Below are 26728 nucleotides of genomic sequence, written 5' to 3' on the forward strand. Positions count from 1 at the left end.
CAAGATTAAGGGTGCGTCAAACGTAGCCCCCTTATTCATGAGAGAGCTCAAGAGAGCAATCCATCGGCGGTCAGGGTCCTAACACTGAGGGCTCTGGTAAAATAACACCAGGTCTTAAAACAAATAAATTAGCCCTGACAATGAAAATGCAACATAATCTGGCAAGGCATAGTGTTAGTCAATCAAATATGTGCCGGCTGTGCACATTCCTGGTTCGTTACTTTGAATTACACATGTAACAGTGTATGTCTACAGTACCGTTTACCTGGACATTGTGAAGACAAAGGATGAACTGATTGTCACCACGATTACTTCATGAAATCCTGTCTCACAACATTGTAAAACATTATACGCTGTTCTGATGTGTGATAAGCCTTTAAGGTCATGGACCAGTACCTGAAGCAACACTCCCCCACCGGTGCAGCCCTTTGTGTTTTTTCACCGAGAGCTTTACAATGTCATTCTTCGTCTTTCATCAAAAAATAGTCCTCTGTACCACTGGCCTGAGCTCTTAACACAAGTGCCTTCTATGACTCTTACTCCAAGAGTGTAATCCTACATTATCTATTGATTACTTATATCTACAGTATAAGGCCTAATGCAAATCTTCTGAATGACCTTACATGTCCCGTCTTTCCCTACAGGTAGTCAAGTATAAAGCAAGTAATACATACAGTGCAGTGAAATTACGTGCATTTTCACAACTTTCTCATATTTGCCTGTATTTTTCTCTGTGCCCTTCCCTTGATTGTGTTTTCCAAAACTAACCTGGAGAGCTTTCATGACTGTATAACGAGGTTAACAGTCCGGGTTCCTGTCCCTGAGCTCTTCAGAGAATTTAACTAAGTGTCCTTAATCTTCATTAAATTTCAGAGCCTCCATGCTCAGTCACGACCTTGGCCCTACTATTTGAGATTGTTCAGAGTCATCATTAAATCCATGTCTTCCAGCCCAGTGTAGAAGCTGTGAAAGACAGGTAAGCATGAAGACAGAGGAGGGATCAGTGGCGAGGAAAGAAGAAAGGACATATCCAAGGAGATGGGCAGGCTGACAGGCCTGTGCATTGGATAGGGATCAGGAGAAAATGTGCCTACATAACCCAATTGCTGCGTGGCCCAAAAGCATCGTAGGACACAGGCCCAGTAATCTAATCTTAACCGTCTCTCTAATGTCAGCATAGTAGATTATTACAGCAGAAACACACAACCTCGGTGGAAGATTCACCAGCATGGCCTTGAGGCAGGGATCAGAGCACAGATCAGGTTTTATTAAAGCTAAATGAAATCTGTGTAAATGGACTTCTTGTCTGTTTAAATGGAAACATGGAGATAATTGCAGCGTGGAGTCATCAGTGCAAACGCCGAGAGGTGAGAGAACGGAAGAATAGAGCTGTCATGTCCAATAGTGATGTAATGACATTAGGAAATCCTAAAAAAAAAAAGACTGTAGGATAGATATCACAAACATGGAAGGACAGAATAGAATTAATGCTGTCCCTTCGTAAAGATGATGTCAGAGAGATTTCCCAATAGCAAATCTGCTCTAAAATATAGAAGCTTCACAAATAATGCATTAGCTGTGCTTGTTCAACAGAGATGGGAGCAGCTTCCTGCCTTCTCCTCTATAATGACTCTGCCATACAATGAAGCTCTGCCTTCATGACAGCCTGACCACAATTAAATCCGTTAACGTTTACATGCAAATGGCACAGTGTTAAGGTCTGCGGACCGTCACAATAACGCATCTGATCCGCTGAGCGCCGCACGCACGAATGTCACATTGTGTGTCACAAACAAACCGGCTCGATGTTTATGTACACAGTCAAAAACGAGGGAAGGGGGGGTGGGGTGACAATAATAAAAGCAACCGTTTGCTGAGAGAAAGCCCATGCAATGATGTCATGGGATACACTATCGCCTCGAGGACACCGTGCCAAACTTCATTTAAAAATCTGGCAATTTAACGTTGGCTTACCCTCCGGTGAAACTACGTGTCTGATAAAACACGACTTGAGACATTTTAATTCATGTGAGGATCTTCACAACTCGGCATGAATTTAATCGTCAATAAGCTGTAGTTGCTTAAACATACGTTTGGTCCTTCTGCCATTCCCTATATTTCCCCTCACCAGAACACAGTGATTGTGCGACCAAAGCTAAAAAAAATGTTCTTTTTCGGAATAAAAAGACATATTTATTGACAACCTGTATGCTGAATGAGTAACAAAATTCCAATGACTCGCATTAAGTATGTACTGATGTCTTATGTCGTGTGCACCTTTCCACTAAAGCAAATAATCATAAAATCGACAAATTCTGAATGGAGTTTAGCGTGAGACCGGTTCGTCTCACTTCTCGCTCCCAAAGCTCAGGCATTAAGCAGTAGGGTTAACGTTACTCACATGAAGAAATAAAACTGCGACCCGGTCAGTGTCAGTGCGGTTCACCTGCTATGTAACACACACTGAGGCCCACATCCTCCGGACACCGGCTACAGACCGGGTGTGACGGAGCCCTGCCGTGCCTGGCTCCACACACACCGAGGGAGATATGGAGATTCAACGCCGTGATGTGATATTTAAGCCGGGGGTTGGGGTGCTAGGCACCGCTGCTGCCTACAGTACCGCTGACGTCAAGTTACTAAAGAAGTAACACTCCTTTCCGGTAATGACCTTCAAAATAAAACTATAATTTAACTACTTTCGACATTGAAGATACTTGTGAAAATGCGTTTTCATCACGAAAACAAGTAAACAATAGATGGCACATTGTAATGTGATCTCAGCGTGAACGCCTTACATAATCTAATTCAGTCCTGACTGAGATTGTTGAATATCAACATCGTCGCTTGTGGTCTGATATAGAAATATATAATATATAAACAAACACACTCTGTCTCTACGGTGCTATATATATATAATATATATTTTAATTTATTTTGAAGTTGAAACTGTCTGACTTCCGGTGTCATGGGTACCTTGACATAGCTCTTCCTGTCCAGAGTGATGGGAACTGCTGCGAGATTTACAGCGCTGCTTTAAGAAGTCACAGCAGTGGATTTTATGGCCTGTCACTGTCATTGTGTCTATAATGCAGATTTTGTTAGTTTTAGATGAGATAGAGGAGAAAACATCAACAAAACACCCTTCTAGTCTACAAATTGTGGTACTACACTGATATTTGACTGACATGAGAAACACTTGTCACCCAGTGGCAGTGACAGGCCACAATACAGCTTTTCATAATTAATGCAGTAAAAATACTTGGGTAAAAAGTCTAGCCTAATTAGCAAAATGTAACTATCAAAAAGTAAAGTGAAGTAAAAGTATTTATAAAGCGAAAAAAGGGAGTGCTGTACTATGACATTACTGGATTATTATGTGTGTGTAAGCAGCATTTGACTGTGGTAGCTGGTCAAGGTCCTTTTCAATCAGTAGCAGTGCCTTCTGTTTTATAAGCTGTGGATGGATGTAGAGAAGTAAAAAGTACAATATTTCCCTCTGAGTTGTAATGTGGCGTAGAAGTATAAAGTAGCATGCAATGGAAATACTCAAAAGTACAAGTATCTCAAATGTATTCTTGCTAGCTGAGTAAATACACTTATTTAGATTTGACCACTGTTCAAAACACAGATCTATTAAATCTGACACTATATAGAGAGAATATGAAACAGCCGAAACACACAGGTATAGTTTTGAAGTTGTCACAGTCAATCCTATGTACTGTAAAAAGATACTGGTGTGAAAAATGCATTCAATTAATCAACACAAACTTTAAAATAAAAAAAAAAATGGACGCAATGAAGTAGAACTTTTCTAGGTTAAATGTGTTATTCTTTCCTGCTGCACTTTTCCATACAAAATACTGACAAGACACCTCATCGATCCAATATGGTGAAGCAAAGGAATGAAGGAAAAAAGCGGTTTTTCTTATGTGGGTCTGAGGCACTAACTAGCAAAAAGATTCTTTATATGTTGTCCAAAATTGTCCAGGCCTATTTTACTGATGGATGCTTGTTTTCATTGCATTATAAAAAAAAAAACCATTTGAACACCAGAGATTCAACATGTGGTGGTGCCATACTGCAACCACAATAACAAGCAGCTGCATCACGAGCGTTTCGGTCCTACCCTTAGAACTGCTTTTTGCAGACTGTCAAGCAGCCAGAGACAGATAGAGCAGCCAAATCACAGGAAGATAAAGGCCTTCTGCTGAAAAGCAAGGCCAACACACAGGAGGACAGAGGCTGGCTGCAGGGAGGGACTGCAGGGGAAACCCAGGGAGGCTGCAGAGACGACAGACAGTAGAACGGAACAGGAGCTTTATAAATAGTCTCTGAAAAAGATACTGAAACTCCAGCCGTTGGCCACTTTAAATAAGCAGCTCCTGACAGAGAGGCACAGGAAGCGCCCAATCAGTGAAGAGGTGGTAGCTGAAAGACAGCTGGTCAGCAGGCCGTCACTGACCTGGCAAAGCTCACCAAAACAACAGACAGGTGAGAGTGACTGGCATCACAAAGGTACAGTAACACTGCAGTGCTTCACACGCTCTAACACAGAAACACAGGAAGAGGACATTTTTATACTGAGCAGCACTTTTTTGCCGAAACGGACCATAACAGGCACATAATGGGACTTTGTGAGGGCAGATGTGTGCATTTGGATCGTACAACAAAGCACCTTCTCTGCTCGAAATTGATTGGGTGGTTAGTCTCAACCTTTCCAAACTTGCAAGAATTCAGAAGCTTTTCTTTTTTTCCCAACATTGTGATGTACTGCTCGCCTCACTTGCAAATAGGGTATTTCATAACAATGCAATAATGTTTGGATGTTAGCAGAGAGGCTCTTTATTCAGGCAAGGTGGGATATAATAAAATGCTGCAAGAAACATTAATATTTAGGGACACGGGGCAACGTCCCGAGTCACTGGCTCCTACAGCTATGAAATAGCTGCAGGAGCCAGTGACTCGGGGCGTAGCCCCGAGTCACTTATTACTATCCCGCGCGTTTCTTCTTCTTCTTCTTCTTATTATTAGGGACACGGGGCACGCTCCGAGGCACTGGCTCCTGCAGCTCTGCTGCAGGAGCCAGTGACTCGGGGCGTAGCCCCGAGTCACTTATTACTATCCCGCGCGTTTCTTCTTATTATTATTATTTTTCATCATCCTCCAAATTTTTGTCCCTGAACTCGCCCCGCAGCTTTGAGAAAACCCTTGCAAATTATATATCAAAACGTGCGGTTTGATCAGGATCGGTGTGCTATTACTTTTCTCAAATTTATCGCAGTTTTTCGCGTCGTAAGACGCGAAAAACTGCGATAAATTTCCCATAAGAATGAATGGGACGGGCGAAAAAAAAAAGATGGAAATTGGAGTTTTTCAAACGTCTGTAGCTCAGGCATACATTCACCGAGAGACTTCATTTGAACTTTAAAACGTAGATAATTTTGTCGGCTCCAAATGACCCTCGGCACATTTTGATATCTCTTACGGTTTTCGAACTATGACCATCGAAGGCCGACGTAAGACGCGAACAACTGCGAAGACTTTCCCATAAGAAATGAATGGGGAAATTTCCTCAAATTTCAGCCTTTTTCAATTGTCCGCAGCTCGGCCATACTTTGTCCTAGAGACTTCATTCAAAGTTTAAAACGTAGATAAATTTGTCAGCTCAAAATTAATACCGGCACATTTTTTGATATCTCTTACGGTTTTCGAGCTATGACCATCTGAAGACCATCAAGTTTCTCACAAAAATGCTCAGAATCTCTCCCTCTACAGTGGGTGATGTCATAAGTTAGAGTGAGACAGCCGGTGAAAAATCGCCTGAAATGTGTTTCTAAAATTGCCGTAAAATACAAACGGTGAATAGGAGACACATAATTTTGGGATCTTTTGTAGACAAACTTGTCCTCTTTCATGTGATGTCCTCGAAAAAGCCGAGAGACTTACTGAATTTAAATAGTGAGGCTTTTTGTGTAGCCACCTCCCTCTAGCTCTCCCATTGACTCCAATGTAAAAATTCAGAGCTGTTTTGTGAGAAAAGCATAAATGCCTCCTGTCTTTACATCGCCATAAAACGAAAAGTTGTTGTCTCAGGAATAAAACGAGATGATATTCGGACTCAGGAAGTTCTCGGGAGTCCGATGATCTATAGTACACTCTGATACGAGGTACGGTTCTCTCACCAGAGGATTTAGTTCAGGAGGTTCGCCGAACCCAAATCTCACTGCATACAATACAAACTCCTGTTCTCTGAGTCGCAGAGTCTTTTTAAGTCGACCATTTTGTCATTTTTCTAAAGAATATCTGGACATAAAACACACGTACATCTGGCCCAGACTTGTCCGCATCTCACAATGTAATCGGTTTTTTGATAGCAGCTACGGTTTTGACACAATCGCAAGTTGTTCGGAAGAAACCGACAGCGAAAAAGACGCTTTTCAAGGGAAGAGTTTAACAGTTGCAACTGTCATTTACACACACACCGGTCAAGAACCCACGCACACACATCTGCAGGACAACAAGCCTGAGAGTGATTATCTTAACGAGCTCAGTCAAAACAAGGGCATTGTTTGAAAACAATCTCCGTCCAACAAGCAGTTAAACTGAGCTTCACAAAGCTCTTTGCCAAAGAGGTTGAGACAGTAGTCACACAAATGCAGAAGTTACACAGGCACACACACACACACACACACACACATTCAGACACATATATACTATACACATCTCCATGTTGGAGCTGGTTTGGCTGCTTGTGTAGTTCAAGCAGACACACACACACAAACAGACGAAGACACACACATACGCAGTCACACACAATGACAGATACATAAACACACACACACAGACAAATGCATAATGAAAACCCCATCCCCCCGCCCCTTGTTAACGCCGTTAGCTCTGTTAGCTCTGTTAGCACAGTTAGCTCTGTTAGCGTTAGCGCCGTTAGCTCTATTCGCGCCGTTAGCTGTTAGCTCCGTTAGTGTTAGCTCCGTTAGTGTTAGCTCTGTTAGCTCTGTTAGCATTAACTCCATTCATGCTTATTGATTCAGTTCATTAATTCATGTTAACAGAGACATGAAGCAGAGGACAGAAGCAGACACAGACAGCTGAGGTGATCAACAGAGACAGACAAGGAGAAAGCCACAGAAACACAGCTGAGAGCAATTCATTAATCAGGGACTGACTACCTCTGATATCTGCCGTTTTCTCAATTTGCAGCCTTTTTCAATTGTCCGCTGCTTCGCCATAGTTTCTCCTAGAGACTTCATTCAAACTTTAAAACGTAGATAATTTTGTCGGCTCAAAATGACCCTCGGCACATTTTGATATCTCTTACGGTTTTCGAGCTATGACCATCAAAGGCCGACGTAAGACGCAAACAACTGCGATAAATTTCCCATAAGAAATGAATGGGGAAATTTCCTCAAATTTCAGCCTTTTTCAATTGTCCGCTGCTCGGCCATACTTTGTCCTAGAGACTTCATTCAAACTTTAAAACGTAGATAATTTTGTCGGCTCGAACACACCCCGTGTCCCTTTCAAAATTTCCCAGAGGGAATTTTCTAGTTATTATTTTTCATCTTCCTCCAAGTTTTTGTCCTCAAACTCGTCCCACAGCTTTGAGAAAACCCTCGCAAATTATATATCAAAACGTGCGTATTGTTCGGGATCGGTGTGCTATTACTTTTCTCAAATTTATCGCAGTTTTTCGCGTCGTAAGACGCGAAAAACTGCGATAAATTTCCCATAAGAAATGAATGGGACGGGCGAAAAAAACAAGATTGAAATTGGAGTTTTTCAAACATCTGTAGCTCAGGCATACATTCACCGAGAGACTTCATTTCAACTTTAAAATGTAGACCCAAGTCTGGTCTATTGGTGTGTTCATCCACATTTTGATTGGTCCTATAGTTTTTGATCAGTCACTGTTCAATGACAGTGATCGTTTGGCGGGAAATTTTGAGATTATAATGGGTGTGTATTGCGCGGAATGTTCGTGCTAGAGTGCGTGCTAGAGTGGCACAGAGTCTAAAAACGATCTGAAAATCTTCTCTTTTTCTCGTCGCTACGGCCACAAATTACACTCTACACGCATAATTTTGGGCTCATTTTGTAGACAAACTTGTCCTCTTTCGTGTGATGTCCTCGAAAAAGCCGAGAGACTTACTGAATTTAAATAGTGAGACGTTTTGTGCAGCCAGCGCCCTCCTGTTCTCCCATTAAGTCCCATGTTAAAATTCAGAGCTGTTTTGTGAGCAAAGCAGAAATGCCTCCTGTCTTTAGATCGCCATAAAACGAAAAGTTGTTGTGTCAGGAATAAAACGAGGAGATGGACGGACTCAGGAAGTTCTCGGGAGTCCGATGATCTATAGTACACTCTGATACGAGGTACGGTTCTCTCACCAGAGGATTTAGTTCAGGAGGTTCGCCGAACCCAAATCTCACTGCATACAATACAAACTCCTGTTCTCTGAGTCGCAGAGTCTTTTTAAGTCGACCATTTTGTCATTTTTCTAAAGAATATCTGGACATAAAACACACGTACATCTGGCCCAGACTTGTCCGCATCTCACAGTGTAATCGGTTTTTTGATAGCAGCTACGGTTTTGACACAATCGCAAGTTGTTCGGAAGAAACCGACAGCGAAAAAGCCGCTTTTCAAGGGAGGAGTTTAACAGGTGCAACTGTCATTTACACACACACCGGTCAATAACCCACGCACACACATCTGCAGGACAACAAGCCTGAGAATGATTATCTTAACGAGCTCAGTCAAAACAAGGGCATTGTTTGAAAACAATCTCCATCCAACAAACAGTTAAACTCAGCTTCACCAAGCGCTTTGCCAAAAAGGTTGAGAAAGTAGTCACACAAACACACACACAAGCAGGGCTAACCAACAGCTAAAAAGTGATTAAAAACAAGCACGTCAAAACTGAACAGGAACAGGTAAAAAGTGGGAGAGGTAGAGAGGTAATTATCAGCAGGTGGGGCAGAAGTTACACACGCACACAAACAAACACACACACACACACACATTCAGACACACATATACCAGACACATCTCCATGTAGGAGCAGGTTGGGCTGCTTGTGTAGTTCAAGCAGACACACACACACAAACAGACGAAGACACACACATACGCAGTCACACACAATGACAGATACATAAACACACACACACAGACAAATGCATAATGAAAACCCCATCCCCCCGCCCCCTTGTTAACGCCGTTATTAGCTCTGTTAGCACAGTTAGCTCTGTTAGCGTTAGCGCCGTTAGCTCTATTCGCACCGCTAGCTGTTAGCTCCGTTAGTGTTAGCTCTGTTAGCTCCGTCAGCATTAGCTCCATTCATGTTTATTGATTCAGTTCATTAATTCATGTTAACAGAGACATGAAGCAGAGGAGAGAAGCAGACACAGACAGCTGAGGTGATCAACAGAGACAGACAAGTAGAAAGCCACAGAAACAGACGAAGACACACACATACGCAGTCACACACAATGACAGATACATAAACACACACACACAGACAAATGCATAATGAAAACCCCATCCCCCCGCCCCCTTGTTAACGCCGTTATTAGCTCTGTTAGCACAGTTAGCTCTGTTAGCGCTACCGCCGTTAGCGATATTCGCACCGTTAGCTGTTAGCTCAGTTAGTGTTAGCTCTGCTAGCTCTGTTAGCATTAGCTCCATTCATGTTTATTGATTCAGTTCATTAATTCATGTTAACAGAGACATGAAGCAGAGGAGAGAAGCAGACACAGACAGCTGAGGTGATCAACAGAGACAGACAAGGAGAAAGCCACAGAAACACAGCTGGGAGCAATTCATTAATCAGGGACTGACTGCCTCTGATATCTGCCGTTTTCTCACATTGCAGCCTTTTTCAATTGTCCGCTGCATCACCATAGTTTCTCCTAGAGACTTCATTCAAACTTTAAAACGTAGATAATTTTGTCGGCTCGAACGCACCCCGTGTCCCTTTCAAAATTTCCCAGGGGGAATTTTCTAGTTATAGTATATATTTGCATCAATTCAGCCTGAATGGAAAAAAGGTAAAACTACTACAGTCAGTGAAGGTAGCTCACTGGCTGAGGTTTCAAGGTGGTGCAGAGGGAAAAATCACTGGTCCACCACTGCAGAGGTCCAGCTTTAATGCCTGGCACAGAACACGTACTGTATGGTACTGTTAGAGGGTGGGAAGCCAGTGAGGGATCAGGTCTTTGTTAAGGCACTCGTGACTCTGACTGCCTGGTCTGTCTCCACTATCCATTCCATCTAAACACCCTCCCCAGGCCAAGACTAGGTCATTTCAAATTGCAGAAGACGGGGAAATCCACAGATAAATAGAAGGAGGTACAGTTTCTCATTCTCTAATAATTATTCTATTAGTTCTAAATACACTGTGGTACTTTTGAAGGTAATTCGGTAATTATAGAAGTACAAACATTGCATTGGAAGAATGGGCACTGAGGTGTACTTTTATAGGGTACTGTTCAAGCCGCGAGGAACACAACTGCGTCAAAATGTGAACCTTTATATCCAATAAAAATAATCCATGTCAGTAAATGATCTTTGTTCCATTAATGTGTGTGTGTGGAGCCAGCTGGCTGAGCCAGGGGAGGACTCGAGTGTGAATGCTCTATGGGTTCAAATACTTTAACTACTACAAATACTACATTTTACCCCTTTTAGAGAAACTGTCACTGGAATATGTTCATTGAATATGGGGTCCAGTTTGCATTATACTGCAGTTCAACAGTGACAAGCTCTTGCACCCAAAAAGCTGGAAAACGAAGCAGAAACGTAGGGAAACGTATATCCTCATAAAAAGTAAATCAGTTGGGTTCAGCTGGGTTTGCCCTCTATAATAGCTCAGGCTTTAGAATTTATATAAACAGATAACAAGTATAATTTGTGTTTCCAAGCAGATATGACAGATATACCAAGATTATCATGGGAGTGGTGTATGCACATGTCATCTAAATGCAATTCAGGAATGCATAATTGAGGAAAATGGTACGTTTCTAAACAACGGAAGGCTTTCATTGCTGGATCAGGAAGTCCACAGCAGACAGCATGCCCCTGTGCTATACTTATCCCCCAATGGCAGGCGGCGTCGACAGTAGAAGGAGGGAAATAACTAGATGCTATGACAGATCCCTGGTTGCAGAACCAGCCAAGAAAAGGTAGACTTACAGTTGTGCAGGTGCCTGGTGGAGCGCTCAGAACACACACACACTAACAGGTACACACACACACACACACAAGAAGCTGACAACTTTGCCTGGAGACGCACAGGAATGAGATGCTCATAAAACATGCATGGTGTAAACTCCAGCACCGGGTCCCAGCAGGGCACCAGTCAGGCTGCAGAGTTCAGCGGGTACTGCTTTTTAAAGGCCGACTCTGACAACAGCGGTCCTGTAACAGAGCCGCAAAAAGGCATAACAGGAAATTCATGCATTTGTTTGACGTAGTTACAAATGTGGCCAGTTTGGGGTCTTCAATATGATCAGGAGGTTTTATTTGCTATGTAATACTCAGAGAAGAAAAGTTAATGAAACCAACTCAGTGCATTCTTTAGGTGGGTTTACTCAAAATGCATTGACTTTAAACCAATAATTAATTTTAGAAAAAACAATCAATAATCATAACAAAAGCAAGATCTGCCAAGTCCCAGCACTGCACTTCAACACTTCTTCTACTCTTGCCAGGCTATATAAAAAAAGGAAAAATGCCACAGGTTTACTGCCGTGCAAACATCCTCCTGTAAAATACACTGCCCTGCTGCTCCACCTCATCACCCGGCTGTTGGGCTCTGTAACAATCCGACCCATTCATTCACACAGGCCAAGCTGAAACTGGAGCCTCAGGAGGCAGCTTGTCTTTTTAGGCTTTATTATTTATGAGACAAAAGGTCAGTGTGTTTTTATTCACACCGGGCCCATGTCTGTGGAAGAAGGAAGCCCTGACATGATGTTTAAGGTAGCACTGCTGAGTGAAAACAGGCTGAAAATACAGCCAAAAACTGGAGCCATGCATGATCATACAGTACCTGGACGTAGTCTGTAGTCCCCGGTGGAGACGCCTCCTCCCTGGGGCACCATGCTCTTCATCCTGAAGGCTTCTTCAGGGTGGTTGAAGCGGAAGAAGGCTGACTGGCCAAAACACAGCATACAGCCTGGAAAACAGCACACACATCAGTTGCATTCATTTGATTTCGCAGAACTCACAGGAAGTGATAAAATGAAGAGCTTAAAAGGAGTCGAGAGAGGAGATTCACTCAATTTATCTTAAAGCTGAAGAGAATTTGGCCCGGTAACACTGAGAAAATGGTGTAGCAACAACAATTAATAAGGTGGAGAGGTGCTGGGAGGGGGATCTTTAAAGCAATGCTAGGCTCATTTACAGTACAGACACGAGAGCGCCATCGATCTTCAGCTCTTGCAAAGATCCGATTTTCCAACTGACCGACCGAAAACAGCGTTCAAAAACTGTGTGTGTGACCGCTCATAGAATCCACACTGGACAGAGGCACAAAGCACCGTCACAGCAGCCTACAGGGGAATCAGCAAGGTGACGAACAGACGGCAGAGTTGTTCTGACAGCAGCGGCGGTGAAAGCAGCGCCATGTGCCCAAACAGGAACCAACAAAACACACAGGCCACGCTGACTCAGACAGCAGCGTTCAGCGTCGCCAACACAGTCACACGATGACCGATGACACTCGGAGCTGATACACTGAGATGAGGAATACCGCAGCCAGTACAGATTTACAAGAAGTGTGTTTATGATTTGCACAAAAACACGTATTTGTCTTTACATTTATAACTCTCACAATATTCTTTTCCTTTCTGGGAAGCAGGAAGCCGCATCAGAAGTGTAAATTAAATTTTAATCGGTGAAATATGCCCAGCATCAAATGAGTCTGTCTCCTCTCGTTGAATGAAATCCCATCGGTTTACACAGCTGAGCTATCTGATGTGCCTCGCCCTGACATCCTGCTTCTACAGGAAATACATCCAATCAAGAAGATAAGATGCTGTCTCGGTGGGTATTTAAGCCCACAGTAAGCTAAATATATTCTGTTTGTCAGACGTTCTTCAGCTATGGCATACAGCCTGAAACTCATTTCAGGTTTCTGCCATCATCTCATCACAGTCAGGTTGATGGTTACATACACGTGCTTTTGTTGTTGTTGTTAGTTATAATGTGTGCAGTGCTGTTACAATACAATGAAAGCACCTGATGATAACAGGTCTGACATATTCACCTTTTGAGTGATAATATATTAATTTTGTGTTTATAGCCTATTTTCACTGCTCCAAAGTGACCAAAGAAATCACTTATTCCCAATGCTGCTTTGATAAGTTACATACAAATTTGCATATGTTTGACAGACAGCTCACAAATCTTCCCATGATTCAGTGTTAGAGGTAAACCGCACTGTCCACGTGGTGGCTGCGTGGTTTTGTTCACTCCTGTGCACAGAGTGTCAAGAACAAAGCATAACAATAGCCTGCTGATGCTGCTTTTGATGAAGGTGTCTCTAATGTGAAGCTGAAGGCACAGAGGATGACTACAGTGCTGACCCACATGCTGATTAGGCCTGTATTCACTAACATGACACAACTCAGACCCAACAAACACACTCTGTCTCTACGGTGCTATCAATCACATCCACTCACTATCCTGGTCTGAAATGTCAAAGCACATAATGCACAGAACTAATTCTGCCTCTTCATGTGCTACGAGCTCAATAATAGATAAGCAATCTCATGTTTATTGCTTTCTCAATATAGCACCATTGTCCTGCAGAGATTACGAGGGAAAGGTCTTCCGGCGCAGGCACAGATAAGATCCTCGCCTGTCGTCAGCGCAGAACACAAAGCCTGAGGTAAAGACAGCACCTTCTCCATTACACAAGAGGCTGCAGTGATGCCCCACAAAGCCAGATGCCCTTTTATTTTGGACGGACACACACTGACAGCTTGGGAAAAAAAGCACCTGATTACATCAGGATCTGTGGGCAAGGACACAACTGAGCGACAATGATCACAAACAGGTGTTTGTCCAGTTTTGACGAGTGGCGTTACGTGCAGCCCATAGACCAGTATTTTTTCTATTCATATGTGCCACTATTTCATTCACACACACAAAATACATTGTCTATACCAGTTTATTCTGTGCATTTCACTGGACGAACGCACCCCGTACTCAGCTGTCGCTCGTCAGTGCTTCCATTTTTCAAACTTCACACACTTCTTTGTGAGTTTATATGACCTTCCCCCAGTCATTATTTAAGTTGAGAGTGGAGACACAAGGCTTTTGAATATGCAGAATGAAGCCATTGTGTATTCTAGCTTGAAATTTCTAGTTACTTTTGGACTTCTTAGCTCATTCCTTCCAAATGGGGAAACTTGCCCACTTTCTTTCATCGCTCTCTGCTGCCTGAGTGGGTAAGTAAAAGCATGAGGGACCAGAAAAAGTGCCTTTATGGACCACAGTGCACAACACAGAAAAAAAACTGAACTTTCTCTGAATGATTTGTAATGTACAGATCTTGTCTGCAGGACTAAGGCTCATTGTGACACCTGATCTTGGAGTCCCTTCAACACAAACAGAGGCCCTGGTGCCCGTTAATGATGCTTTACAGACATTTGTAAAAGTCTGTCACACAGTTGGGTATTCTGCACATTTAGTCAGGATTTCATCAGCTTGTGAAGAACTGCTGACTAGTACAGTGGTGGTGCAAAGCTCCAGTTAAACTGATACTTTATATTGGTACAATAAATGCCACAAGCCTACACGAGCCATCCAAATGCAGCGCTTTGCTTATTTGCATTAGGATTTCTTTTTCACCATCAGTTTCTGTACGGGGAGCGAAGAGGCCGGTTTTTTAAATTTCCATCAGCGTTTCCTTCGGTGGTTACGACGCTATCCTCAACATAATTTTGGTTGGTATTTTCCACAGCTGAAATTGTTCCTGTCGATATTTGGAAAATGAGCGCACCATCAGTCTGGTCATGAAAGGGAAAAAGACAAAGCTGCTGAATAGGATATTTGGAAGCAGTCGTCAGGATGTTAATACTGCGGTCTGCAGAGCCACGTCAGCTCAGCCACCGCGTCTTCATGCTCTCCGCTTCAGCAGTCGTCCGACTCCCTCACCTAGCTCCTGTTTCCTCTGGGTTCTGCCAGCAGCCCTCTCCTGCCTCCACCTCCCTGACTCACAGCACACACTCCTGCGTCTGACGTGCACCGACATGATCTCACCGGAGAAGATCAGTTCAGTCACTTCCAACAAAAATGCTGGTTAAAAGAACATGGCCTGAAGTGGCGTCTTTCTGACGCAGTCAGGACAAACCCACCTCTCGCAGCGAGATCTGGAGGGGCTTGTTGACGGCTGTGGTGCACGCTGCATCAGTTTAACTCAGCAGTTCCGTCAAACAAAGGACGTGTGTGCTTGGAAACCAATGAAGACCAGGGTCGATAACTACACCTGTATGGATAAATGATACATTTTGCCAATATGGGCCTCTTATTAGGACCAAATAAATATATCAGCCAATGGGAAGTTGTTTGATTGCCTATAGCCTTATTGGCTATCATGGTTTTCCATTAAAACTGGAATAATGCATCAGAGCCCTGTGCTGTATCCTACCACTTCATTTTAAATACATAATAGTTCAGTAGCTACAGTTCCAGTTCATTTCGCAGTGAGCAGCAGTAAATGCACTACGACATAACAATAAATTCAATAACTCTTTATGTACATTTTAAATAACAATTTAATTGGAATCATATACTTGGACAAAGCCTACAACTACCACTAATTTTCATCAGTGACTAGTGTGTTTTTTTAATGAATCAACCAATTAATCAGTCCTTAACGATGACTTCAAATGTCTTGTTTTGTCTGACCAAAATATATAAAACAGATAAGCAGCATGTTAGCATGCTTAAACTAGGACTGTGAACATGGTGAACATAAGTGCTAAACCTCAGCATGTTATCAGTGTCACTGTGTGCATGTTAGAATGCTGCTTTCACAAGCACAGCCTCACAGAGCCGCCGGCATGGTCACTTCTAGCCTTCTTTTCTGATGCAAAACCGTGGTTTTCCAACAAAATTGCAAATAATTCCTTTATTTTGTAGTATCAAACCTCCTTTTCCTTCCATCTTATAGCATTATATTATATATATTCAAGTTTTATCTTAGTATACAATATGCTTATGCCTGGACCATCACACTCAGGAATACAGGGGAGACATCAGCATCACCACACCCAATTGGAGATGAAATGTATCCAACTAAAGCACTTGTTCTGGTAGCACACACATATATCTCCCAGATGCACTGCATTTAGCAGCGTTTCCCACATGTGCGATATAGTTACCGGACAAACAACTTCCACAATCCATGCACAGTAGTGTATGTGTGAGTAAATCCCACCCGGCGCAGACTGCAGTGTTCAGTGTGGCGTTACCGTGTGGACATGCAGGCCCCAGCGGTGCGGAGGCCGCTGCAGGCTGACAGACACTGGAAGACATTTCTCTTTCTCTGCACTGTTCTCTCAGCACAAACTGCTGCTGGCAGCTGACACTCACTCGCTGGCTGAGTCCTCTGCTGCCCCCGAGGGAGCCTGACCTTCCACCTCAGCAGCCTCCGGGCGCCGGGAGTGTGTGCGTGTGTGTGTGTGTGTGTGGTCACCGACAGCAGAGAGGCCACCGGGGATTAGCGCACGATGAGTCAGCAAAGCGGAGCACACACATACAGTGTATACACACCGAACACGTGCTCATTCAGAAGCCCGGGGGGAGTGTGGACTGACTGTACCATCCACTGACAGAAAGCTGAAAACACAGAGCAGCTTTCGCAGAACAGCGAGGATAATATTTGACTGTCTACGCAGTCGTTACCCTTCAGATTATCTCTGACACATCAAATCACATTATTTATGATCTCCAGTCAGAAAGCACATGTCAGCATGACATCAGCCCTTTTACTGATAATAATAACTCACATATCATGACTTTTTTATTTAAAAAATTTACAGTTCATTATCAAAGCCGATGTTGTTAGCATCAATACATGGGCTGCAGCTGAACACATGCTATTTTCCTAATCAATCCATCCATTTAAGCTGCCAGCGGACCACTGTCGTTAAAGTCCATTACTGGCAGTCTCTTGATGCCAATTAGCGCTCATCAATTCAGCCATTATAACACCACGTAGCCACTTATCACGATGGAGCCTCCCGCAGCAAGGAGTCACTTCAGGGAGCGTCAGACAATAGATCTCCACAAAATAAGGACAGATTTACGGCGCTGTGAGACACAGAGCATTTATCCAGGTCTCTGGAAAAGGTCAGAATATGGAGATGCTCTAAACGGGCCATGTATCATATTCAGCGGGCAGGGGGTGGGAAGGGTTAGGATCATAAATCATGTAGTTTTTCATTATAGAGCACCCACACGCTGTTGACACAGAGAAACTGCTGTACTTCATATTGCAATTACAGGAATGAAAGGTAATTTAATGGATCCGCTTGGTGTAAAGTCAATAAACTGGATATGATTGATGCGTGGAGAGACATCTGCTGCGACATTTCCAGCTTCAACAACATTTAAGACCTTCAAATAAAACGTTGCAGAGGGAGCAGGCAGGACAGGAGCTTGTCAGCTTATCTCAACTGTCTTTTTATGGAAATAGCGTCTGTTTCTGGTCTCCAGCCTCCACCCAAACTGTGGGGGTTTTCCCACCTTATCTCCAGTTCTGAACAGATCTGCTGCAGACATGCCATTCTCCTATTAAAAAGACCGCTGGGCGGGGCGGTTAATGAGAAAAGAGATGCCGAACCCTAACCACACAGAGAAATTAACCGCGCCTCAAACCACTAAGTCCGTTATTTAGACTGGAAGGGCTTTAAGTGAAAGATGTTTGGGATGAGTCTGTTTTTCTGGCATGTCTGAAGGTGGCTCAACACATTTATGGCTTTATCTTCCCAAAAACTACACAAAAGGGCTAAATATTTGTCAGTAAATCTGCCCCTAGCTGTCCAGACACCTTGTTAGCAGTGAGTTAAGGTGATGATGTACAACACCACATTCTTTCCCTCCACCATATCAAGCATACGTCTCCCTAGGTGGTCCGGGCGAACTCGGGTTTAACTCGTGAGGCTTCGTGGTGATCAGTCACCATCAGAGCCAACCAGCTGAGGTGACAGGGAGGGTGAGCCCAGGGGAGACGGAGGTTGAACTCTCGGGTGATCAGCTTTCCCCACAGCAGGACGTGTGGTCGCGCTGACATTTGGAAACTCTGTTTCAAAACTTGCAGCTGCAGCTGTGAACCTTTGCTTCAGTGAGGGACTGCGAACTTGCTTCACAGGGATAAATGGAGGACAAATGTTGAAACGTGTGCTCTGGGTTTGATTAAGATAAAGTACCACTGAATGGGCTTCTGCAGGTTAACATCTGCATGTTTAAACTGTTTCTATTCAACTTTCTAATGCTGAAACTGCCAATTTCAGTCTGTGCAGGTGCACAGATTGAATGAAAGCACTGGCAACCTTCTCGTTCCTGTTAATACAATGAAAATTTAAGACACAGATTGTTTCTGTCTTTCTGCAGCTTCAGTTAAAGCAGCACTGATAGATAATCGGCCACTTGGGGGCAGAAGCATCAGCTGAAAATGCACCATTGATATTATCCACCCTAACCCTAACCCTAACCCTATAAAAACGACTAAATGACAGGTCGGATGTTTCCTTTCCCTACAACACTTTCTCTCATGTGTTTGTCTGTGTTCTGTCTGATATATTTGACAGAACACGAGCTCCAAACAGACAAATCACACCACAACATCAGATTCACTGTCTAATAAATTCTGCACATTTATATGGTGTCTCAGTCCACAGTGTTTATGCTTGCTGGTGTTGTTGCCTCTTTCACTGCCTCGTGAAAACTCCAGTGTTACACAACAGCACAACATCTTGACTGCGATATTCTAGGCGCTCAGCAAGACCGTGTGTTTTCAAGTCCCAACAAACTGGAACATTCATTTGGTTTTCCATGGTAGCATGAGTACAAATATGTCTCAATAAATGTAAAAGAATCTACAAAATTTGTTTTACATCAAAGTCCAATTACTTTTAGTGTCTGCACAGCAGAAAGTCTGTTTTCTATCTCCTGGTTCTGACGCACTAGGAGGCATTAATACAAATTCCAGCCTGCACCCAGGGCAGATGTTTGAGAGCTGCCTGCCCAATAAATTCAAACTATATTTCTCTCCCCATGTTGGATCTGTCATCCAAACAAACACAGCACTTGTGTGAGTCAAAGAGGCAACATCGAAGTCAATATCGAAGCAGCAGGGGTCAAAATATGCTGACTTCTAGTCACTAGCACGGGTCAAGCTCCTATGTTTCCCATGATGCAACTCGACAGCAATGTTAATTCTCCATGTTTTTCAAACCCCACACCTACAGCTTGTAATGCAAGGTTTCTATTAAGGTATTCAGGTCTCAAGCCTAAACCTTGATACCCCTGATGACATGATCAGACCTTGTAAAGATCCCTGCAGGCCACAGAAGACATTATGTAGCTGTTGGACAGGTCGAGCCGTACTCCTCATGACAGTAAACTGAACGTGATGTAGAAACTTGGTGGAGTGGCCCTTTAACGCAAGGAGGCAAACACTCTATAAATGCAGTTTTACTGGAACTTTAAATGACACTCCAGAGATTTAACAAACAGCGTGGCTCAACTTAATTTGTGTTTACTTCCTGTCTTTTATTAGTTAATGGGCTTCATCAGGAAACAATGGCTGTACTGCACATATTTAAAGGCTTTCACTGTGTAAGAGACTGGGCATGCAAATGACTTTGGGACAGAATTATTGTATTGTGATGTGAGGGTTGTGGCTGTGAATAGCTTACACGTTCTTTACTTTAAAAAGACATGTTGAGGGAAGTCGCACATCCCCAACATTACTGGATAAAATAGACTAGGAAACCAGCACTACAGTACAGCACTGAATTGAACCCTTTTCCAACTTAAAATAACGCTCCTCCTTTCACCTCATCACTCACTTTTATCAGTCACCAACAGTTCATTATGGGTGATTTGGATCAGTGCTGTTCCTGCTTGGTTTCATGTGCAGCTGTAAAATATCAGCTCCGCATCTGGCACGATCCACGTTGGCTTTCGTTCTGTAAAACACACTGCTATCTCTTCTTCTCTTTCTTGCCTCCTACATGAGAGCGCTCTAACCTGGGAGAAGCATGTCAGCAGTCCTCCAAGAACCAGCGGCAGAATCTGTTTAATCAACATCTGCGCTTCAAACACCAGAGGAAAACATGACACGTTCCCATTTTCAGAATTGCAATGAAGTCACACAGGAAAGGACAGGCAATGCTGGTAAGAGGGACTGGTCTCACATAGAGGAAGACGAGCGGAGGTGTGTGCATGTGTGTGTGCTGTGAACCCCCCACCCACACCCCCACACCCGGTTAATCAGTTAGATTGATTCCCTGAGCAGTGTGAGAGGAACAATTTCTCCCTCAACACTCCAGGAAGGATCAGTCTAATCACTGCCGTCATCACAGTGAGTGCACTCTGAGCATTACTGCAAGAACAGCATCTTTGAGCCCCGCACTGGGCTCCAGAGTGGCTCCACTTTAACCAAATACAAACCAGTAATAAGCTTTAATAGCACCACATTCAAGTATATGAGGGCTATCATTCATTATGTCATCTTTTCAACCCCTCTATCTGCATAGAGCTTTCCATTTGGCACGTGTTCAGGAGTGAGGGCACATAAAGATCATCACTACCATCCCACAAGGACGCTATAACCCCATTCTCTAATAAAACTGCAAAGACACATAAGTGGATTATAGAGCACATACTGTAATGCAAACAAGGATTGATAGACATTGAGCCAAGGTGAAAATCTATATATAGTACTTGTCAGTCAGTAAAATAAAAAAAACACAGGGGCCTTCCTCTGCATCAAACAGAGCCACACTTTACCCTTTCAGGTGCAGAATGAAGACGGACGATGTGGATTTCAAAAAGGGACTTTTGTTTCAGTTTCAATTTGTACAGGCAAAATAAGACTATAGGGACTATAACACAAGGAGCCATCTTCAAATTGCTTGTTTTGACCGACCAGCATCCAAAACCTAAAGAGATTCCATCTGCATTGATGCAAAGCTGCGGCTGTTTCTTGATTAATCGATCAGTTGATCAACATAAAATATCTTGATAATCAGTTGATTGCTGAAGTCATTTATCAAGCCAAAAGGGCAAAAATTCTCAGATTTCAGCCTGTCAGATGTGAAGATTTGTGGCTTTTCCCAGAATTCTGCAATAGTGAAAGAAATGTCATTCGGTTGTCGACTGCTGGTTGGTCAAAACTAGCTATTTAAATACATCACCATGGCATTTGAGGACACTGTAATGGATATTTTTCCCTATTACACTACATTTTGTTGATGGCCTTATTAAAAAGAAGGCTTTTGAAGAAAAATATGCTCCTACTTACCAATTAAGTAAGGACATTATAAAAGTTATCTCTGTGGTATCAGGACTGACATTTGGTTTGACATCAGTGGAGAAAAATGCCAAACCTCTTTCCTGTTCCACTCACTAAATAATTCCTGGAATCCATCCAGTCAATTCAGTTCGGAGCATTAAAACTGGAACGCCTGCACTCAGCAGCTTCACCTTATCTTAATTAAAGGGGCTGCCATTGTCATAGAGCCTAGGGACTCTCCAACATGTGAGATTTAAGTCCTGAAAGGAGATTTTTCTAATCCCGTGTCACAGTCGTCTACATAAAGTGAAATAGATGGGATCTCACAGTAAATCAGGGACCATCTATTAAGCTATTGATTTAATACCAGAGCTGACAGGAATGATCATTGTAAACCTGTGTGAGTATTCCTTTGGGACCACTCAGGCCAATCTGCGTCAACGCCGAATCATGCCTCCAGGGTATTGTGGCATTAAAAGGAGAAGTGGTTAGCGGCCCTGGTCTGTCTGTGGACCCAATATTCCATCATTTCTCTAATAACATCTCCGTGTTTTTTCTTTCCTCCACTCTGGTATGACCACATTAAATCTTTCCACTGTGTCGGCTTAGCCTCAAGTACATTTCCCAGAAGATTAGATCAGAGGAACCCGAGGTGGTCAGAGCGAGAACGCTTCACATACTACCAGAATGAGTTCATGCAGTTAGTCAGTTTAGTTAGCCTCTTCAAGTGTTGCTTACACGTATCATGATATGACAAAGAGTTCTGTTCTGGAAATGCAGGTCAGCAACAGTGGCTCTGTGGAGTGCTGACTGCTGTCACATTGTTCCCTCTGCAGCACGCTGCCTGTCAGAAGCTGTGAAAACACACTTCATCCATGCACATGTTCACAGGACTGCACAAAGAACATTGGAAGAACATCGGTTCCGACCAGTCATGCCAACTAAGTTGTCCCTCTGTTTATTCCAGACTAGCCACAATCATGTATTGCAACAACACAGGTTGTTGGAAGATGAATAACAAAAAAAAAAGACTCCAAAATCAGCACAAACTTCTTCTGTCGATATGACAGAATTGTTTGATGAACTGCTACTGCAAACTACTCCTGCTTCGACTGAACATTTCGTCGACTGGTCAAACCGCCACTGATTGGTCAGAGCAAAATCCCCACTTCACAAACAGAAACTGCTAACATGGACACGAGCGAGAAGGAAAATGACAATTCAGTCTGTTTAAAGCTACATTTCAGGTGTCTTTAAACTATGGCCACGTTGGCCTGGATAATGGCACACTGCACATCCCTTCATTTCCAAAGACTTTCACGATTAGAACACATGACGGACCAGACACAGGAAACAAGAGACCTTCTCCTGACGAGAAACACAGTGTTTACATCTTGTTTTATCTGTGGTTAAGTGTTTATCTGTAACATATTACATGCAAACGTAACAGCAGCAATCAGTCGGCAAACTGCAGCGATGCTTTTCCTAAGTTTGTTAATATTAGCTGACATTAAGCAGGGTTCATTGTACGTCTTATGAATTCCACTTTTCATTTGAAAAAGGAAAAAGGTGCTATTTCTTCTTTCAGAAGTTACATAGTTTGGCTTTAGAGTACCTTTAAATCCCACACCATGTAGAAAGATCTTAGAATATATGCCCAAAGCTATTTACAGCATACAGTACAGCCTGTTCCTCTGCAAAAGCCGAGAGAAAAGCTAAAGCTTTCCACTCAACACCATGATGAGAGCACTACTATCAGCAGCAACTGAAGAAACCTGCCTTCCTCGGTCCTGACTGTGATTCAAATGGCAGCAAATCACTGCAGGACTCTATATATTTATGGAGCTGTGCTACACCTTGGCCCTGTCAGCAGAAATGCACTCCCCTCGCCAAGTCTCTGGAGTAGCTACAACTTTTGATTCACTGTTAGCTGAATATGAGGAAAAACTTTTGTGATTTTTACTGTTGTGCGCAACAAACAAAGGCGTCACCACTAAACCACCAGCATGGGACGTCACTAAAGCACGGAAGAGCTGCAGACAAAGGGATGCTTAAAACGACGGCCGACGGTTGCTATAGAAAGCTGATGGTTTACAGCCGCAGCAAAGGCCAGAGAGTCGAACCCACCCGTTAATCAATGACTGCCTTTCCTCGAGCCAGGGGCCATCAAACACAGACGCACATACCAGAGGAAGATATGGGGCTGGTTTGAAAGGAGTACACGGGGGAGGGGGAGGAGGAGGAGGAGGAAGAGGAGGATGAGAGGTCTAACCCTGCATTCCCATCATGTGGGAATAACTGTCTGAACAAATAAAAAGGTTGGAAGAAGTGATCACATGTCTGACGCCAGTGAGATGCCACGATGGAAGATATCCGGAGACAGCGGTTGCTCCTGGGCAGCTGCTTCACACACAGGCTTTGGGGTTTATGTTGGGCGGCTAACTCAATTTGAATGTGGGTCACGTACAAAAATCCAGTAATAACTTGTGTCCTACCATTTTACAAACTGTGCTCACAAGTTACAGTAAACATCTGCAATGTGCATCTTGTTTAAAAAGAATCTCTCATTCCGGATATTTGAATTTATATTTTTTCTCAATTAATTTATGAAAATCAAATAACGTCTATCACCAAACAAGCAAAGTGCATTGTTTTCTAATGTAACTGTTTCAAAGAACTAGATAGAACTACAAAGACCTCAAAAATGGGACTAAATTAAACTAAATTTGCAATAAAAGGGCTCAAACCAGCCTGACCAGAAAAAGAATTTATTCATTACAATCCAAATGATTTTTCTTTAAAATCTGATTTCCAGACTCATTTCTGGTAAAGCTGCACTCCAGCAATTTACAGTTGTACTTCCAGAAAGTTGGAGGACTCACAGGAGACAGAAGAATATTTCAAATCAAAGCAGCAGAAGCTGAGACGGTCTGACTGTTAGCCCCTCGTGTGGGTCAAATCCTAACCTTCTCATAATGCAGCTGGCTCTGCAGTTACCTGTACGGTCACAGTTCTCCTCCTCAGGACTGAACTGCAGGTGAGAAATCTGCCGCCTGCCCCTTTAAAAAAAACTAATGAGCACAAATGACGCTCACATCATCTTCATCCCACAGACCAGATGCAGCATCCAGCAGCCCGCCGATGCTCATCGCAGCAACGTGTCGGAGGCTGGTTACCACTTGTCCGAACAGATGTTCCCTGCCCCCCCACACCCCCCTCCTCCCTTTTGTCAGAACAAGTAAAGCCAATCCCCTGCTGTTAAACATGCTCCCTGAGGCAGATGGCTGCAGGCCTGAGGGGCAATCAATATTAAACCTTCATGTGTTATAGAGGTGGGCTGTTGCTCAAAGAGGCCTAATGTGTATATTGCCAATCAGTTAATTGCCAAGTCTGGATGCGTCCATTTATTCAGGTGTGCTACTTTTCTCCCGCTCTCCCTTCATGTGCACTGCTTGTAGGCATGTTGGGTTTGGATTGTGTTCTGTCTACATCCAAACCTGTCACTTAGTGGCAACGAGCATGTCCAGGTTTACGAAAAAATCACTGAATTGACAAGTTTATCCTAGCTCGATCAGGTGTGATTTAGATTGTTTTCTCTGGTGCTTCAAATCACAGTGTGTTTCTTTTGACGTAAAATGTTCAATATGAGAATTGCTTTGCTGAAGTTGGATGAATAATCGCTCAAACACTGAGCATAAATTTGTAGCATTTTTAGGCAGAACTGTGCAGCCATAGTTTGACAACAGATCGGATGTGTGGAACAGGATCAGGCTTAGAGGCTCACATTCTACAGTCAAGTTGTTCAAGACTGCTACGATCTGAATCAGAGATGCATCGTTCCAATGTGCCAGACAGGTATCAGTGCTGAGTATCAGTGACCAATCCACATGAAATACTCTTGGTCAGTGTCATCATAAATTCCAGCGTTTCCACTATCACCTAAAGTCATTCAGTCACAGCAGGTCACTGACTCAGCTTTAGGTGCCACAGTAATCCCTGGCTTCATAAAACAATCTCCATAAAACTGATCCCAATGAGTCCCACACAGTGAGGCGCACTGATTTCAATATCTGGAATAAGAGAGCACTGATACTGGATCAGTACTGGATATTGACAGATACCCTGAGTTGAGGCATTGGGAGAGACTTTCTATTATTTTTTTCTTGATGGGAGGTTATGTCAATAAAACTCAGGCTCAAGTACTTTAATCAAAATGTGTTGAGGCCAGTAGGGGATGATACAAGAGGAGGTGTGGTGCCTTTTTGTTAGTCATAGTTCTCGAGTAAAAATCTGATTTGGTAAGCAGTTTGAAATTCAGTGTAAAGACCTGCAGTGTGAACACAACCCTGCTAAACTCAAGGCACTGGGGTATTTGTAGTATTCAACCACGTCTCATTTGAACACATTGCCTTGACCTGGGTATAGTCAGAGGATGTACGGTCAAAGACTGTGTCAACAACAACATGCAGGAACACACACACACACACACACACACACACACACACACACCAGCTGCTACCAGCTCCTTTCCTCTCTCTCTGTGCTGAGACGCCCCCATCTTCCCTGACATGTCTGACCGGTGCAGTGGGCCCGCTGGGAGCCCACATCACATTCACAGCAGCCCGATGACTGTTTGCAGAGGGGCTTCTCCCTGACTCCTCACATCCTCTCTTTACAATGGGGTCAACACAATGTGTCAGAGATGACAGATGTTGAGGAGGTGCAGCGGTGGAGAGAGAAAGACCGCACTTTTAGAGCTGCGTGTGCAGCACAGTGGCTTGGGGAGGAGGTCCCAGGTTTGAACGGTCTAATATGATCAGCGCTCATGGACCCAGAGGCCCCTGAATAAGGAGAATGCATGAAAGGAAAGCTCTATTCCATTCCAGTTCCCAGCCCTGGTTAGGTCACATTGGCAACCAGGAATAGCAGTGTAACAGTAGACAGACACAGTGAGGTCCGCTCATGCTCGGCTGGATGGGGGTATCTGCAGATCTGGCAGACTGTATATGTTTGTAGTCTATAAACAGAACTCACATGGAGGCAGGGGGAAGTTAGGACTTAGAGCACTGCTGACTGAGTGGCAGGGGACAGCAGCGTTGGGGCAGGTGTTCATGTCGCTTGCGTAGAGTGACGAACCAAACTCCGTTCAAAAATTTGGCAGTTCAGAATTTTCTTGC

General features: G+C 43.4%; 1 protein-coding gene across 9 annotated transcripts in view; it reads right to left on the reverse strand.

Annotated features, from left to right (window-relative positions):
- Window positions 1-26728, reverse strand: part of phldb1b (pleckstrin homology-like domain, family B, member 1b) — a 107772-nt gene that overhangs the window by 44142 nt on the left and 36902 nt on the right. For all 9 annotated transcript variants that reach the window (XM_041940746.1, XM_041940749.1, XM_041940754.1 and 6 more), the window contains one exon: window positions 12069-12194. In XM_041940746.1, the coding sequence (XP_041796680.1) occupies window positions 12069-12194 (126 nt within the window). The remainder of the gene's footprint in view (window positions 1-12068; window positions 12195-26728) is intronic.

This window comes from Chelmon rostratus, chromosome 7, assembly GCF_017976325.1.
Source record: "Chelmon rostratus isolate fCheRos1 chromosome 7, fCheRos1.pri, whole genome shotgun sequence".
Lineage (NCBI taxonomy): Eukaryota > Metazoa > Chordata > Actinopteri > Chaetodontiformes > Chaetodontidae > Chelmon > Chelmon rostratus.